The sequence below is a fragment of the Galleria mellonella genome, unplaced genomic scaffold (genome assembly GCF_026898425.1).
Source record: "Galleria mellonella isolate WM207_F2 unplaced genomic scaffold, CSIRO_AGI_GalMel_v1 utg87, whole genome shotgun sequence".
NCBI classification, from domain to species: Eukaryota; Metazoa; Arthropoda; class Insecta; order Lepidoptera; family Pyralidae; genus Galleria; species Galleria mellonella.
In genome coordinates this window covers 2,377,501-2,396,681 of record NW_026442166.1, presented here as the reverse complement: position 1 = coordinate 2,396,681, position 19,181 = coordinate 2,377,501, and the positions used below count along the sequence as shown (strand labels likewise).

General features: G+C 33.2%; 1 protein-coding gene across 1 annotated transcript in view; it reads left to right on the top strand.

Moving 5' to 3' along the window:
* Positions 1-1,179: 1,179 nt before the first annotated feature.
* Positions 1,180-19,181, top strand: part of LOC116413434 (uncharacterized) — a 25,198-nt gene continuing 7,196 nt past the window's right edge. The window contains exons 1-10 of the mRNA XM_052902124.1: positions 1,180-1,468; positions 3,211-3,357; positions 5,273-5,731; positions 6,419-6,986; positions 7,962-8,124; positions 9,577-9,626; positions 10,204-10,320; positions 17,336-17,448; positions 17,744-17,839; positions 18,953-19,102. Of these exons, the coding sequence (XP_052758084.1) occupies positions 1,364-1,468; positions 3,211-3,357; positions 5,273-5,731; positions 6,419-6,986; positions 7,962-8,124; positions 9,577-9,626; positions 10,204-10,320; positions 17,336-17,448; positions 17,744-17,839; positions 18,953-19,102 (1,968 nt within the window). The 5' untranslated portion in view covers positions 1,180-1,363. The remainder of the gene's footprint in view (positions 1,469-3,210; positions 3,358-5,272; positions 5,732-6,418; positions 6,987-7,961; positions 8,125-9,576; positions 9,627-10,203; positions 10,321-17,335; positions 17,449-17,743; positions 17,840-18,952; positions 19,103-19,181) is intronic.

Below are 19,181 nucleotides of genomic sequence, written 5' to 3'. Positions count from 1 at the left end.
AACTGTTTGTTCTTGTAAGGAATTATCCTTAGGACAGCGTCCTAAACAAAAAACAAGGATCCTGACTACTAAATCACTATACTAAAATTACCATTACCTAATTACTTACTATAGGGGGAAAGGAATTGTTAGTAATGCGGACTATCAGTCCCATTACTAGTAATATACCTTGTCGGGTTGACATCCATGTGATTCCCCCTGGAAACCATCGTGCTGAATTCTAGGTGTATTCATCTCGATGGGCTAACTGACCTGCCCTTTCATCCTCACCTATTTCAACTATCATCCCTCATTGGTGCCCCGCCAGCGTATACTGTTAGCGCAGACAGGGTTACAGTTTCATTATCATCCATTGAAAAAAAATTATCTACTATAATAGTCTGAGTATAAGCAATATATTATTTTAGTAAAGAGAAAAAATAACATTATTTCTATTCTTGTGTCTTTATTGGATAATGTATTAAGATTATACATCATTTCTTATTAACAACTTACTTTTTCTGTGAAACGAAACGTATCTTTTTTTTTTTATTTTGTAACAGGGTTTCCAAATATGGAATATTGCCCTAAATTTAAGGAAATGTTGTATGTATCAAACTAGATCCTTCTGAAATTTATTTTTATATATATTTATTTTTATTATCAGTAACACGAACAAATTATAAAATATTTGACTACAAAGACGAAATAATGCAAAATATATTTTTGCCTTAGATAAAATAGATAGTGTCTCAATACAAATCCTTCGAAAAACAGATCAGCTTTTTTATATATTATATATGCCTGATAGGATTACTGGGTTAAAAATTGTTACTTTACATTTAGGTAAATAGATGAATTTTGTAATTCAAAATATTATTTGTATTATTACAAGTAGGTCTATTTTTCTTACATGCATATAGTATAGTCCGTATATAAAAATTAAAATTAAAAAAAGAGAGCTTAAGAAAGTAACTAAACATAGGTGCTTATTTTATTGCCAATGTTTTTTATAAAATAAAAAAAGTATGTGTTTTTCGTTTAGAGATTTTAAAATAAATAAAATAGCACTTAATATATTTTTTTAATGATTTTAAGTATTAAATTTAATTATCATAAGAAAAGAGTAAATAAAAGATAAATCGTAATTCGTTTTGCTATTGATGGTAAATAGCATATAGTACTGGCATCCCTCAACCTGTTTAGTTTGAATTTGAAAGGTTTAAAATATTTTTATATTAAAAATAAATATACCTTAAATTCTATAAATTTGTCCATATTATAGAGGGTAATATTAACCAGTATTTCTGTAATGTTTTCTAGAATTAAGTGTCAGAGGCACGTGGTTTTTGCATTTTTGTATTATATTGTAATGTGAAGCAAAATGGAAATACAAAATAAATTTCATTCTTTGAGAGAATTAGAAGAATATTCCTATCGTTTTTTACAACATATAGCTAAATCTATGGCCTTGCCTTCTAATTTTAAGGTAAGGTTTTCATCGACTCAAATATGCATCAGATTAATGTACCTACCTAACTAGAAAAAAATATCTAATATAGGATTCTAGCTGGACTATCTCTTTTAAAAACTTACTTTAAAAAGTTACTTTGTACTATTTACTGCAAAATTATTGGAAGTTTTATAAAAGTTTACTTTTAAATCTATTTAATATTTTTCTAAAGTTTTTCTAATAGTTGAAAGTAGGGTATTTATTTTTTAAAAAGCAGGTCAATGAAATCTACTGCTAAAGGACCTAAACTTTAAATTATAACAATGAACTTATAATCCTACTTCCATTCCTATTACAATTTTTGTTTTTTGTTATTTTTTAATATTTTAAGACCTTTTTATAGTCTATAAGAATGTTTTAATATTTTGTTACTCAATCACACTCATATAGCTACTTGAATTTGAATAAAATTTGATATACAAAAATACTATATCTGTACTGAATTACAATTTAGATCCCTTATTCCTCAATCCATACAGACAAACACTAAAGAATGAAGTTAGTATTTTAAAATATGAAATTTTATGAAAACATCTGTTATTCAAACCCTGTTTAAAGGGGGGAAGGGATTGTTAGTAATGGGGAGTTTAGTCCCCATTGCTATCAATATACCCAATCAGGTCGACCTCCACACACCCCTGGAAACTTTCATAACCAATTTATCATTGAATTCGTCACAGCGGGCTAACTGACCTACCTTCATCCTCACTTATCACCTATTACTGGTACCCCGCTAGTGTATACCAATAGCGCAGGCGGGGTTACCATGCCATTTTCACTCATAAAAAAAAACCCTGTTTAAAAGAGGAGAAAGGAATTGTTAATAAGGTATAACAGCCTTATTAATACTAATATAGGATATATTAGGTCAATCTCCATGCAGTTTTCTCTGGAAACAGTCCTGCTTTCATCTTAATCTCTAATTAGTGTCCTGCCAGCATACACTGGTAGCACAGGCAGGGTGACCATTCAATTTTACCCATTAATAAGTCCAATTTAAATTGCTCAATATATTAACACATAGGACATTTTTTTTCTGAACTAAAATAATATGTTTGTAATGTACATAAAAATTACATGACTAATTTGAAAAAATCTTTTACCTACAGAAAGCTGTATTATCAGGAAGTAATTTAAACTTCAGATTTTTTTTTATATACAACTTAAAGTGGCAAACAAGCTGATGGGTCACCTGATGGAAAGTGGTAACCGTCGCCTATAGACATGAGCAGTACCATGGACATAACAGAGTATACTGTTTCGCCCATCATACCCCCCATGCATTGCCATTCCTGAGGACTCAGGTGTTATTCCTCTGTACCCAGTAAATTTACGCCACATCCCACCCTTTAAACCGAAACACAACCATGCAAACACAACTGCTTTACGGTTGAAACACGAATAGGACAGAGATACCCAAGCAATTGACTTTTGTACAAAGTCACCCCCTGGACAACCACTAAGAGTAAAATTATGTATTCATTTTTCAGTTAATGATAATCATAGACCATATTGTCTCTGTGTTTACTTAGAATAATATGATTGCATGTCATGCAATAATTATATATAAAATATATGTATTATTAAAAAAAAATACATATCCAGTATAGATAATAATAATAGTATAGTAGTAATTTATAATATTTCCAAAGTTCTGATCTATATGAAATATCATATAAAAAAAATAAACACAAATATTTTGTTTCATAACTCCACAGAAAGTCTACTTGATCCAGTTAATACATGCCAAACAGTTTGGCACCATGGATGAGGTGAAAAGTATTGTGAAGAAGGTGAAATTGGAACGGCTGCAACTGTCACAGGTCAGGAAGAAAAGCAGTCGCAGGACATCATATACTGTGCAGGTCCAAATCTAGTTAAATGCAAAAATTTAATATACTAGGTAACAATATGGTCCTTTTGCCCTCCACTAAAAAGCGGCGTGATGTTACTACACGTATATATACACAATACATACTGGAGTTTCACCAGTGTTGATGAGTAGCCGAAATTGAGAGCATGTTCACTGGTCATCAGCCAGCAAACTTTATTCTTTATTGTACACCATGTAATCATAAAAACATTTAATTTTAAATGTAACGTGCAAAGAGGAGCTTATCTTTTATTACAAGAGATTTCCTTCCAGCAATGGAGTATTGCTGTTAGTTATGGGCGAGAGCACCTAAATACCAGCTTGTACCCTTCGACTTGTTGCAACGACGAGCTATAAGAATTGTCCCTGATCCCAAGCTTACAAGCGGTATCAAACCCTCAAGTCTTAGGAGAGATTTTGCCTCACTCTGCGTGTTCTACCGTTTGTACAACGGATTATGCTCATAGGAATTGTTCAATATGATGCCTACAGCCATTTACTTCCATCGCGCGGTTATCGCCATTGATAGGGAGTTCATCCTCATATCCTACAATAGGGTCGGCAACACGCGTAATACCTCTGGTATTGCAGGTGTTCATAGGCTACGATAACCATTTACCATCAGGTGGGCCGTATGCTTGTTTGCCACCTCAGTGGTATAAAAAAAAGTGATTAAAAAAAGTGACAAAAAAGTAAAAAAAAACAATGATTGGAAGGTTTATGCAAGATATTGTAAAGTAGCGTCAATGTATGTACATTTAGTCGAAAACCATTTTAATTCTTCACGATAATTAGAGACCCGGCCAAATTTACGTAAACCAAAAAACCCTAAGACATATTAATTTTTGTATGTTTATTTTTTTTTATCCTTTTTACCTGTACCTTTCTTGCACTAGATTACCCGCTAGTTATTTGTTCTCTATCTGCATTGGTTGGAAGTAATCTCTGTTAGAGATAAGCCCACCCTTGCTAACAAGTTGTTAAACTAATCGTTGTATCTTTTATTCAAGTGCAATAAAGAATATTTTAATTACTTGAACATCAGCAGGTCGCTGCGTCAATATTACTCTATATCAATATTAATTTCTCCATAACACTAAAGGGGGTTGGGGATATAGCCCCTTAACCCTTTCAGACCTGAACGATACGGGCGTGAGTTGTAACTTTAAAAAATTCTAAAACCGCGCGCAATTCATTTTTACGCACGAAGCTGAAATAACATGATAGTGAGATTCTAAACCAGCCAATAAGAAATCATTTTAGCGGTTAGGTGGTGCAGTAGTCTCGTGCGTGCCGGCAAGATGGCTTGGCTCCAAAACACGAAAATATATTTAATCTGAAAGAAAAAAATCTTGGGTCTGAAAGGGTTAACACAGGTTATTATATTAACCTATTTAGGAGCCTAGTTCTAAAACCACAACTACTATACCTTTATAAAACTATAATATTAATATTAGTTAAGAAACTACAGTTATGTTTTTTACGAATAAAATTTCATTTTAAATCTCACTTCAATGCAAATACCACTGCTATGAACATAACACACACATACTAAAGAACTGACGTGTCGGGTGTCACAGATTTTTTTTTTTTATTAAATATTTAATTAGAACACAAGAACACTGATCAATTGTAGCTTGGTAGCTTTTTTTTTCTTTTTATCAATACGAAGTTTACTATTCACTTTTTTTTGTTGTTACTTAACTTTTATTTGAAAAAAACAACAGCTGTGTTTCTTGTCCGTTCTTCTCAGTAGAAATTAAATTTCGAATTGGGCAATAGTTTCATAAAAAAATACTATTCATAAATAAAAATATTATTTATATATTATTTTTATTATAATTTTTTTACGTGAAAAAAAATTATTTAATTTGTACATAATACATACATGTATTTCATTTTTACAGGGATCGGAAATATCTTCGACCAGCAATAGTCACTCGCCACCTATAACGATCACCCCAAAGCGTCCAGGTCAAATTATGCCGTGCAGCTCGGACTCACATCAGACTGTTATGAACTACCCTCGACTGAAAGCCCCAGAACCCAGAGTCGTGCAAAGAACCTACCCCTCCCCGAAGAAATCAAGACGAAGCGACAGAATCTTACGTAGTTTCAATATAAAAACTATTAAGAAAACCAATTACGAGTCCTTGAACGTAAATAACTCGTTATTTAATGTAATTAAAACTCAGAAAAGTCCAAATGAAACCAGATTCAAAGTAAACCGAGATGTGGATCAAAAATGGAATATAAAAGCCAATTGTGTTGTAAAAAAGCCACAGCAGGGAATGCTGAAGTCTAGTAATTTCGACTTTAAAAGTAGTGAAAATAGATGTCCTTATTCCGTACCTAGTACTAGCATGGTGAGTATACATTTCAACCGACTTCAAAAAGAAGAAGGTTCTCAATTTAGTTGTATTTTTTTTAATGTTTATTACCTCATAACTCTGTCAGATGTAAACCGATTTGGATTTCTTTTTTATCTGATAGGATTACTTACAGATTGGTCTTATAGAATATTTGTAAAAATCGATTCAGTACAATTTTTAAATCAAAATAGTGTTGCCACAATTGAAGTCTGTTTTTTTTTTTAAATTTAATTTTAATTAACAATTTTTGGATACTTTCTATTGAAATTGAAATGCTGTCTTTCTATTATAAATATGTTTAGATTTATAAAACTGTCTAATATAACCATTCGTTTTTGTTACTAGATGAAAATAGAATAATAACCCTTCCCCCCATTTATAGTAATAGGGGTCCCATAGTCTTTGATCTCCATGCTGTACTAACTGGAAACCATCACAGTTAATATATGATGAAATTGTCACAACAAATCACGTGATCATCTGACGTCATCTTCATTATCGTCATTGGTACTATGCTAGTATCTACTGACAGGATAAGCAGGTTACTATTCAATTTTCATCCCTTTCTAGAAGCTATTCTTTTTATGATACTGTTCATGTCTATAGACGACGGTTATCACTTCCTTATTAGATGGACCGTCAGCTTGTTTGCCATTCTAAGTTGCATTAAAAAAATTCCAGAACTCCACGCCGGCGGTGCCTGCGAGACGTCAAAGAGTTTTGAGCGGCATTTACCCCATTACATCCAAAGAAGTGGCCCTAAAAAAGAGCTCATTCGTACAAAGCATTGGCTTCAGACACAGAGACGGGAAGATTTCCAAAATAAACGCCCTAGTACAAAAACCTAAGATACCAATAAAAAATTCTGTAGAGAGTAGTAATACTCAAAACACCTGCCGCGATCTGGAAGTTACTGTTCAAGATATAATCGACTACAACGTCGAAACACAAACTAATATGGACCCTGTATATTCAGCCACAGAAACCAATATGCCGTCCAATAATTATCTTTATCCGACTTTGACAAATATTAATGAGGATTTTGAGAACCATGCGTACTATAGCACATATGTGGCACAAACTCATCACGATGGTCAATATTATAATGATCCGTGTAGCAGTAACTATTATCCAAGGGAGGCATCTACCAAATTGCCACATATAAATGAGGTATTCAGCAAATTTAACGATATACAAAGTGATTTACGTGAACCAATTTATGTACAAGTGAGCGAAGAGGCAGACAGAAGTAAGTTGTTTTTACTAGTAACCCTGATCGTCGTCATATTGGACGTTAACTGTCCATCGCTGAATATGGGTCTCCCCCATAAGGGCCTTTGCCAGTAGTTGCCATGCTTGGCAAGCGGGTTGGTAACCGCAGTTAGGTTTTGGTAATTTTTTATGAGGGTTGCTGCTGTCCATGCCTCGACCCTGGCCTGGCCTGTGACCTGATCTATACCAAAACCTCACGGCGATATAGGGGATATATAAAAAAAATATATGATAGATCTGTCTGTATGTATGTTTTGGCATCACACAAAAACTACTACACCAATTTCAATATGGTTTACATAATTGTGTTCCTTAAGATCTTGCGGCAAAAATAGGCCTTTCCTTTTCTGTGGGCGTTGTAAGAGGCGACTCGAGGAACTTAATGGTCGAGGAATAGACAGCAGCGTCCTGCTTAGAACACCAAAACCTAACTACAGTTGCCAACCCGCCTGCCAAGCGTGGCAACTACTGGCAAAACCTCCCTTATGAGGATGACCTATTTTTTTAGTAGAAGACATAATTGTCCTTTCCCCCCACCAAATGATAATTCATTTGGTGGGGAGAAAGGGATTGTTAGTAATGGAGACTGAGAATCCCATTGCTAGCAATATACCCAACCAGGTCGACCTCCTCGCGGTTCCCCCTGGAAACTATCATGGTTAATTCCTGATGAATTCATCATGATGGGCTAACTGGCCTGTTTTAATTCTCATCGATCACCCTTCACTGGTACTCCGCCAGCGTGTCCCGTTAGCGCAGGCGGGGTTACCATACCATTTTCACCCATCAAAAAAAGAATTATCATTTGGTGACTTTTTAACTCCAATAAGGTGATAAAAATTTTATAATGAAACATGCCCAATTTGCATCCTGGACGCTGTAACTAAATTTGATCTCGAAAGACCCGCTGTCAATGTATTATTTCTTAATATTTCGGTCATTTCTGTTGCAGTAAGAAATTTCCCGTTGTATGTAGCGAGCACAACGAACAACACCAGTTACCTGGAGTCGTTGTACAACTTCAGGGGTCAGTTTGTGTTGCACCAGCCACTGCTGAAGGTGGCTACCACCTCGAATACAATAAGCACATACAGTACACCTGTCATGGCGTCCGCGTAAGTATCTTATATGTTATATATATATGTTATATATATATATATATATATATATATATATATATATATATATATATATATATATATATATATATATATATATATATATATATATATATATATATATAATAATATACACGCCTCATTTAATATACAGCTGATAATGTAGCTTTCTATATGTATTCTATGTGTGAGAACATATAAAATCAGTTATGTATTTTCATATTTATTCCCTGTAATTTTTTCCTCCTCTTTTCGTGTTTCAACCGTGAAGCAGTTGTGTTTGGCTGTGTTTCGGTTTGAAGGGTGGGATATGGCGTGAATTTACAGCGTACAGAGGAATAACACCTGAGTCCTCAGGAATGGCAACGCATGGGGGGTATCATGGGCGAAAAAGTGTACTCTCTTATGTCCATGGTACTGCTCATGTCTATAGGCGACGGTTACCACTTTCCATCAGGTGGGCCGTCAGCTTGTTTTCCATTCTAAGTTGTATAAAAAAAAATTATTACATTTATATTGTAAAGTTTTCTTTCAACTATTTCTTTCTTTCCTACTGGTGTTTTGTGCTTTTCTCCCTTGTGTATTCCTAATCATCATTCATGCAATTTATTGACTACAATTAGGTACTACTATATATTTAGTAATGTTGCACGAGAGCGCACGATGCTGGTTACTAATGCACGATATTATATAGGAAAGAAAGAAAGAGAATGATATAGATAGAGGGAAAGAAAAAAGAGGTTTGCATTTGTAAACTTCTGCTATGTGCGCTTAATAAATAAAATAAAAAAAAAAATAAGAAACACACACTGCCCACTGGTAATTAATGCTCCTTTCCACTCAAAGTTTGCTGGAAGAGAACTCTTACAGATATGAGCTCGCCTATTGTATATTTTCTTTTAATATAGGCTTTAACTTCGTAATTTTTGTGTACAATAAAGTATAAATAAATAAGAAAGGAAGACAGGAAAGAAGGAAAAATCTTTAAGGTGAAATTGTTGCTGGTACATATAACTACATAACTTTTGATTCATGAATATCATGAGTCAAAAGTCCAATTGCTAGTTGTAGGGTACATGTTGACCTCCATGCAGTCAGCCGTGGAAACCGTCTTGATTTATTCTTGTCATTATAATGGGCTGATTCACTTCTATCTTCACCTATCTTCATATATTTCTCACTGCTTCCCCGCCAATGTATACCGTTTATTTTGCTAGCAATAGAGTTTTTAATCTCCGTTACTAATAATCCTTCCTTCCTTCCACAGTCCCCCCCCCCCACCCCCTTCATAACAATATGTCATAAAACGTATAATTTGCTACATGTTTAACTGCACTTTATATATATAATTTTGGTGGAAATGGAGACTACTTCGTCACTTCACGCATTTCCTGCTTGACTTCTTGCTTTGCATGTAACATACCAGCTTGCATGTATCTTGGATTGCAGGTATATACAACCACCCACGCTTGCCACCAATGAGCCTTTCGCCGCATCTTGTGAGTTAACGCTTTTATTACACACTGTTTCTATTTAAAAAGATTTTTTAAACCCAAATTCTTCTTAAAATATCTAGCACTAGCTATATCCCGCGGCTTCGCCAACATAATTGAGTATATAAAGAATCCATATTAGTTAGGATATAACCTATCCACGTAACAAATTTCAACAAAATCCGTTTAAATACTTTTTGCGCGGTGCGATGGGATTCGAACCCGTATGCTAATTGCCAATTGCCACTATCATTGTAAAATCTTCTATGAAAATCGATTTACATTTATAAAAGCTTGTTTTTAAATGTATTTTTAATGTTATAAAATAATAAAATCGTATTTTTGGAATCCCTACTTAAATTTCTTCAGATTATATTGATTTCTGGATGTCCGGTTCGAAGGACCAATATGAATTAAATTTCTCTGTAATTTGTATATTAATTTTAGTATCATTAGTAATCATATTGTGAATCGTAAAGTTATCGCTAAATTCAATCCTGTCAGTCTTGCTTACAGATGCCATTAGATGGCGCAAAAAATATGAAATACATATTTCATAACATGAACGTTTTACACTTTACAGCGTGCGAGCAGGATAGCATTATTAACGTCAACATGGAAGAAATGCCTCGGATATCCGATCTTCTGAAATACACTGAACAAGAATACCTTGAACAGTCAAACTGTGACCAGGATAATGGTATTTTTTTTATTATTATCATCATCATATCAGCCATTAACTGTCCACTGCTGAACTTAGGCCCCAAGCCCCTTTATGGAAGAACCCATAAAGGGGGGGGAGGGTTGCCAGTAGTATGGTCCCGCCACAGAATGGGCCACCATTAAATTAAAACATCATTCAATCCTAACCTGCCGCCTGCCAAGTGTGGCAACTACTGATAATACCTTCCACTGTTCATATATATATATATATATATATATATATATATATATATATATATATATATAATCTTGCGTCTTATATGGGCGAATTTACAATATATGCGTCCAATATTTAATACCGGACGCAAGATTGAATGCCACAGACTCCTTATTGTTAGTATAACGTTTTACCAAAAAATTGGCATGGACGCTATTTGGTCACCTTATTGTATATAGATACGTATTTTTTAGTTCCGCGGTTTGTCGCACAACATTTGGAGGGCGATACTGTGCGCCGTATATCGGCGCATCGTATATACAACTTTTTTTCCATACATTACTCCGCGAATGCCACTACCGTATATTATAGGCAATTTTCAAGTTTTTATCTGTCTAAATTCATTATTTAATTGCTTCCGTTAGTAAAGTGTATATGGGAACGTATGACAAGGAGTAGAGACGGAGGGGAGGGGGTAGCTGTCTTAATTCGCGCGTTGTAATGTTTATTTATTTAAGAGCGGTGTGGCATATGGTCAAGCGTCCTTTATGAGATGCAAAGGTTATATACGTGAGTTTAGTGAATATCAGATATATTGGAAACGAAAATGAAAAGGATATGAGAATTTTACAATTATTGAAAGGTAAGTACCTAATATTTATATTAGTAAGTATACTTTATGTTAGAAAATTAAAAGAAATTTTAAGGACATAATCTTACGTCCTTACCTACATACTAATACGTATAATTTAGTTATCTTAAACATACAATAAAATCAAGACAGTTGCAGTAGTCGATTCGTCGTTATAAATCGCACGACCTCATCATGGTCATTGTTATTGATGTAGATAGATTTTTTAATAGAAATGACTTCAAAAGTTATTACAAACACTGTCTACTGTGGCCGTGGTATTCCACTCATTTTGTTTTAAATAAGACATGTTGTGTTTGTGACACAAAAATTACAAAAGATCTTGATTCGATTCCAAATCATTTTGTTTTGTCTATGAATCGTGATGATATACTAAAGCTGTGTAATAGTTCTTTCTTTTGGTGTAATATTTGTCAATATGCAATTTACGATCACTACCCGGAAGACGAATGTTATTGTACTTAAAAAGGTTACCTAACATATTTTATTTATAATCGCACAGAAATAATAGACATTCTTAGTATATTAATTATACTTTTGTGTTATTTAGTTATGTACTATTGCCTAATTTGATTTCGACGGTTACCACTTTCCATCTGCGTGGGATGGTGGGCTATCAGCTTGTTTGCCGTTCTAAGTTGTATAAAAAATTATCTTTTTTATTTTTAAAATAATGATTTCTATAAAAAAAATACCTTAATTTTAAAATTAAGATTAATTTTTTTAACAAAATCTTTTTATTTTAGCCAATTGTTTTACACAATGTTATAACAATAAAAATCATGCAAAGATATATTAATATTACCACCATTTATAAAAAAAGAGATTATAGTTACCTATAAATCTATTAGATAAGTGGATTATTTATTATTTTCAGATTCCTGTCAAAAAACTGAAACATCAGTGAATTTATCATCAGATTCAACAAATAATGAGGTAATTATCTTTTTTACTTTATACTATAGTTACCTATAGTATGGTGGGGTTCTTTATGGAAATAATTCAGTAAATTATTGCCAACCATCATTAATTTTAAACTGGTTACCTATCTATTCACATACAGCAATAACAAAATTTAAAACGCAGCAGATAGGTTATTTTTTTATTAAACCACATCGTCTTTTTGTTATAGGAAATGTCTGACTCAAGTAATTACAATTCGGGAACAGATTCCAACTACACTAGCACATGACGTAAGGAGACAATTTTTTTTTTATTTGAATTTTTAATACTTTCCATTTAGATTTTTCTATATTTTGTTATATCAGTCCTAATTCATTTAAGAAATATAAACTAAATATGAATTTAGATTATATTTCTTAATAAAAAATTTATTTTTTTAATTTTTTATACTAATTTTATTTATGTGAAAAACTCAACAAATGCTTTCTTATTTCGACTACATTTATAGAAGTATATTGTTCAATGTCATCAGTATTATCAGTACTGTACAGTGTTCTATAAACCATGTATAATTATTTTATCATTTGTTCTTTTATAAAAGAAAAAATGTTCAATGTTAAATACTTTATTCTTATATTAAAAAATATCATTGAATTCTACTTTGTATTATGTTTCTCAAAAACATCATAATGATTAAATACATTAAATTTATGTATTAAAAATTAAAATGTATTTTTGCAGACTAGCTCTGATGAATCATTCCTACAAGAGAACATGAACTGTCCCGTCATATTAGAAAGAAACATCCAAGAATCAACAAAAGACGTAGATAGTACTAGTCGTCATATTAGTAATAAAAATAATATTTCTTGCGGCGAAATAATTTCCATTGAGAGCTCTTCATGCAATAAAAATTATCCTTCGAAACAAGATGTAGTTATACACCTTAATAATAATGTTCTTGGAGACAGTAATAAAAATGAGATAGTAATACCTAATATGAAAATCCCTCAAAAAAAAGTAATCCGTAATAAAGACTTTTGTTTTTACTGCGAAACTTTAGTTCTAAATTTTGCGAGACATTTACTAAGAAACCATGCTCTTGAAACAGAAGTACAAAAAATATTATCAGTACCTAAAAAAAGTATAACAAGAAAAAAACTTATTACGGAACTAAGAAAAAAAGGAAATTTTATACAAAATTCTGTCGAAGTGACGAAGCCCATGAGAAAACATAAATATACTAATTATTTACCTTGCACTAATTGCTTAGGATTTTATTCAAGAAATCTTTTATGGAAACATAATAAGAAGTGCACTGGAAAAAATACTAAAAATGTGCAATCAGAAGCACAAAATTTGTTAATAAAACATTTGAAAATCGATGAAAAACTTAAAGAAACCGTATTCCCCAGAATGAGACCTGATAAGATATCGTTTGTTGCTAAATCAGATTTGCTCATTTGTGCATTTGGGTCACAATATATGAAAAATCATAGAGAAATGCATTTTGTGAATGTAATTTCTAGAAAAATGAGAGAACTAGCTAAATTGTTAATTGAAATAAGAAAAAAAGATCAATCGGTGAAAGATTTATTAGGTGCACTTAATCCGAAATATTATGATCTTATAGTGTCATCTACAAAGGTTGTAGGTAAATATGACTCGGAAAAAGATAGATTTGATTCGCCTACATTTGCAATGAATATTTCTACTAGCATAAAGCAGTGCTGCAATATAGCATTTATGCTTGCATTAAAAAAACAAGGGCCATACATGGAAGTAAACACTGCTGAAATAGAAGCGGGCCTCAAAACTTTGATACACCTTATAGATTCTAATTGGAAATATGATGTTTCAAGTCAGGCTGCGTCCGATCTAAACAAAAAAAGTGGAATAAAGTTACCATAATACCTTTAGCAAATGATTTAAAAATTTTAAAAAAATTTCTTAACAAACACGCTGAAGAAGCTGCCAATAAAATTAAAGAAGGTTCTTATCACCTTGGGGTATACATACAATTATTAGAGACAATATATTGCAGAGTTTTGCTACTGAATCGGCGCAGACCTGGGGAACTTCAAAGAATTACGCTACATGATTACTTGGAAAATGACCTAAATACTTCTGAAAAATATGAAGAATTCGATCGAACGCTAAGTGCATCTGAGCGAGTTTTAGTAAAAACATTTAAACGAGTTGTTGTTAGAGGCAAACGAGGACGTGGGGTTCCCGTGTTATTTAGTAAAGAAGTTCAAGGTGATATAAAACTTCTGCTTACAATAAGGGACAAATTTGTTTCTACAACAAATAAATTACTGTTTGGGAACCCAGGATTTGAGAACTCGATATATGGGTATAAAGTTTTGGAAAGGTACTCGAGATTATCTGGAGCAAAAAATCCGAAAGCAATTTCTTCCACAAGACTGAGAAAACATTTAGCGACGCTATCACAAATATTTAGTATGTCTGAAAATGATCTGGAACAATTAGCTACGTTCATGGGGCATACTAATGAAGTTCATAAGAAATCGTATAGATTGCCAGATGATGTGTATCAAACTGCTAAAATTTCAAAACTTCTAATACTTATGGAAGATGGAAAAGCAGATGCTTATAGAGGGAAAGGTTTAGATGAAATAGATTTAGATCTAAATGAAGAATTGCAGGAAGAAGAAAAAATTGTAAATGATGATATTTTAGATTTTGATTTACCCACACCACAATTGTCAGTTGAAAATTCTTGTGTACAACCTGGAATTTGGATTGAAAATAAAATATCTGAACCTAATCACCAGGTGATGACAATAACAGATAAAAGAATTGAAAAAGGGAAATAGAGAAACTTAGTACCCTGGTCTATGGAACAAAAGAAAGTTGTTACCAAATTTTTCAAGAGCCATATACAAAATAAAAAACCTCCCAGAAAATTAGAATGCGAAAATTTAAAAGGACAATACCCAGAACTGTTACAAAATAAAGACTGGCTCAAAATTAAAGTTTTTATTCAAAATATTTATTCTAAAAAATAGGATAATTATCATTACATTGGTTTATTTGAAGCAAACTTACTCCAAAAACATGCTTATCTTTTAATATGAATCTTTATTTAAAATATACATATATTAATATAATTAAGATGTGCGTGTAAGTGTTCAATCTAAGTAATATTATTTATATTAAGCTTACAGATTTATTAATGTTGCTGACGTTAGTTATTTTACTATAGATTTAACAATAATGTGATTTTTGTTAAAAAATTTGTTAGTTAATGTTATTATAAGAGGTCTTGTTTGTTTTTATACCATTTTTTTATAAGTTTACAGATTGTACTGATTTTCTTACAAAGATAAAACAAATATTTGATTGTAATTATAAATTCTTTTAAGTAATTAAAAGTGTTTATTTGCTTTGTTCTGAATAATTATTTTATTTCATAGGTTTAGAATTGTGCCGATTTTGTTAGGTAAATAAAATAATAAAGTGCTTCGATTTAAAAATGTTGATGCTTAATGTTACTGTAAGAAATTTTATTTGTATTCATTACATTCATTTAACAGAGTTTAGTACTGATTTTCTTAGACAATTTATAAAAGAATACGACTTAAATAAAGAAATACTTTTGTTTAATGTTATTATGAGAAATCTTATTTACTTTGTTATCAATAATTTTATTTAATAGATATCTGTACTAATTTTCTAAATAATACAAGAATATGTTTTTAGAAAAAAAGTCTTTTAATTAATGTACACCTTGCATGTATGTAAATATAAAAAGTATATGGAAGTACGTAAAATATCGTATGATTTCCATTATAAAGAGACGCATAAAGCTAGTTAAATAGAATACATAACATATGAAATATACGGTGCGCCATATAGTGTCTGTCTTAAAAGGACGCATTTAAATTTACACAAAATATTATAAGTATACGAATATACTGAGTGCTGCATGATCTGCGAGACGAATGGACGCATGAAGTTTGCATGACATACAAACTATATACGGAATATACAAATGTGCCATATGATTCCCGCTATGAACGGACTCCGGAACGTCGGCTAGAAATATTGAAAATTGAATATTGATATCTGTTATTTAAAAGAAATATAATTATGGGTACTGATTTTAGCACGAAATAAAGTAATAATATTCACTTTCAAAACAATTGTAATTTTACTGAAAGTGGGGGATGCAATAAGTATCGGAAGTGGAAAGACGCAAGAAGTCGTCTGCGATTTAAATATATATATATATATATATATATATATATATATATATATATATAGATTGTTCCATACAATATATAGATACTGTGCAATATTTAAAAACTGTGCAATATTTAGATACGGTACAATATATAGATACTGAACAATATACAACTACTGTACAATATACAGATATTGCTACAATATACAGATACTGTGCAAAATTCAAAATTCAAATTCAAAATTCAAAAATCATTTATTCATGTAGGACATTTTAGATATAGATATATAGATACTGAACACTATATAGATGTTGCTACAATATATAGATACTGTACAATAAATAGTTATTGCTAAAATATATAGATACTGTGCAATATACAGATACTGTACACAATATACTTATTGCTACAATATATAGATACTGTACAGTATATAGATATTGTTACAATATATAGATACTGTACAGTATATAGATTTTGCTACAAGTTACTCACTCCTATCGTTTATTTTAAAAACTAGCAGTATCCTGCCAGAGTCCATGTATAACTGTATTCTGTTATAAAATCTATAGTGTAATTCACAATGTTGCACCTGTGGAATAAATTAATAAAATAAATAAAGTCTCATTAACATCAATGCATATAAGGAAATTGTAACTGGTCTGTACATGGAAGATTATATAAGAAAAACTATTATAGAGAGACTTTATGAACGCAATAGAATCCAAAACAATGTTTTTCAAAATTTTTGTCAATTTGCCTGTATGTTTGTTTGTCTATACGTCTTTATGTTTGTGCACGTTAATCTTAGAAACGGGTTAACCGATTTGAACGCGGTTTCACTAATAATTTGCGGTTTGCTCCACTTAACATTTAGTGTTTGTTTTATTCCAATCGGTTCCTAAATAAAAAAAGTTATACCAATCTAAAGAATCATATATAAAATACTGTAAAATAACCGATCAGTCCAATTCCCTGATTTTAGAAAATTCTGTTAACTCGTGCGAAGCTGAGTCGGATCACTAGTTTATAATATTTGTAAAGATATTCAGAAAGGTTTAACTTTCAGAACTGAACAGTGCCGATCTGTCACTGGCTAAATACGGTAGTCAAGAAATAGGGGCCACTGTTACTATTCCTGAGATGGTCGAAGATGCACTCGAAATCATCAGCCAAGATGGGGTAAGTACCATCTACATACTTGTTTGTTCCAGTTGATGGCCGATTCGCCGTGTAATCCCTGCATAGAATGCCATCCTTTCCTTTCCCGTGAATATCGTAAGAAGCGACTAAGGGGTGAACGGATTGGCAATCTCAGTCAGGATTTAGAGATAGTTGGTTTAAGAAAGACGCTGCTGCCCATACCTCGCCCTCCCTAACTCGCTTTTTACGATACCCACGGGAAGGAAGGAACTCTATGCCGGGATCACACAGCCAATGGTCTCTTATTTATCCCCAGCACTTCCATAATTCACAGGACTACCTGGAGCGAATCGGAATGGAAATGATGTTACGGTGCTTTCTATGCTCTTGGTACGGCCCCAAGTATATAATGGATTATCACCTCAGGAAGGTATGATATCAATCTACTATATATATTCCAGACTAGGTAATACCAGAGGGAGATTTTGTACAAAAGTCGATTGCTTGAGTACCTCTGTCCCATTCGTGTTTCAACCGTAAATCAGTTGTGTTTGCGTGATCCGAGGTTATAGGATGAAGGAAACGTCAGGGTTATGAACGTGCCATATTGTTACGGTACGATTCACGTAAGAGTTGGCAAATTTAGTTGTACGCGAGCGCAGGCGGTCTACCCCTACATAGATGCAGTCGGTGGCTTATCCTCGTAGTCCGATATAGGGAAAGAGGAAGGTGGAATAAGGGAATTAAATTCTTCTGAACATCAATGTATGGAAACAGAGGCCTTTACTATTAGAAAAAAGTGCTTGCTGGAAACTTACAAAATCTAGTTATAAATAGCCACATCACGTATAACATTATTACTACTTTTTTGTACTCAACTTTACTTATGTTCTCCGTAGTATACCCTTTTGGAAATATCCAGACCTCACCGCAAAATGTGATGAGAAAATAAAGTCTATTCTGAGCTCCCTGTTTAATATCGCCTTCGAAGAACGTATATGGACTCAGGCCTCTGTTTATCAGGCATGGGGACCTGAGAATCCGCCAAACCTCCGTTAAATCGTGAAAAAAATACTAATACCTGTTTTCGGTGATTTCAAGGTAACTAACCTGCCCGTGGCTAGAAAAGCTTGGTTTCTGGCTTGTCCCAACGTATCTTTGTCCAGAAATCCCAAAATCCAGAGACAATAGGATAAGCCGATTAATGACCTGCACAGAACTTCGTTACTATACTTATCCTGGAACACCGTTGAGAGCGCCTGTCTATTTGCGGTGTCCAAATGGGAATCTGGCTTATGGTTACACACATTTCCTTCGTCTTATATCGGAAAATTATTGGATGACGCAACATTTAGACTCTCAATCTCTATCGTATTGGGAGCCAAAACGAATGCACCCCACAGCTGCAGGTGTGAGGACAACGTTCATGCTTTGGGATATCATAGCCTCTCTTGCCTTTCTCCCCACTCAGCTATCAATGTCATACTTCGTTGTACTTAAATAAATTACCTCATAACTATAATTGGTATGCGAACGTGCGCAGGAGCACCAGCCGGCCATCCGCTGCGAGAAGCGCAGCGCGTGGCACGAGTGCGTGCGGCCCGGCGCGCGCCGCCTCGTGCTGCACCGCGCCGCGCTGTACGTGCTCGGCGCCGCCCGCCGCCGCGCCGGCTGCCTCGCCGCCACGCTGCGCGTCAGTACAGCGCAGCACAGCACACCACACCACACTACACACTACACACTACACACGCGCGCCCCCGCCCCACACTGCA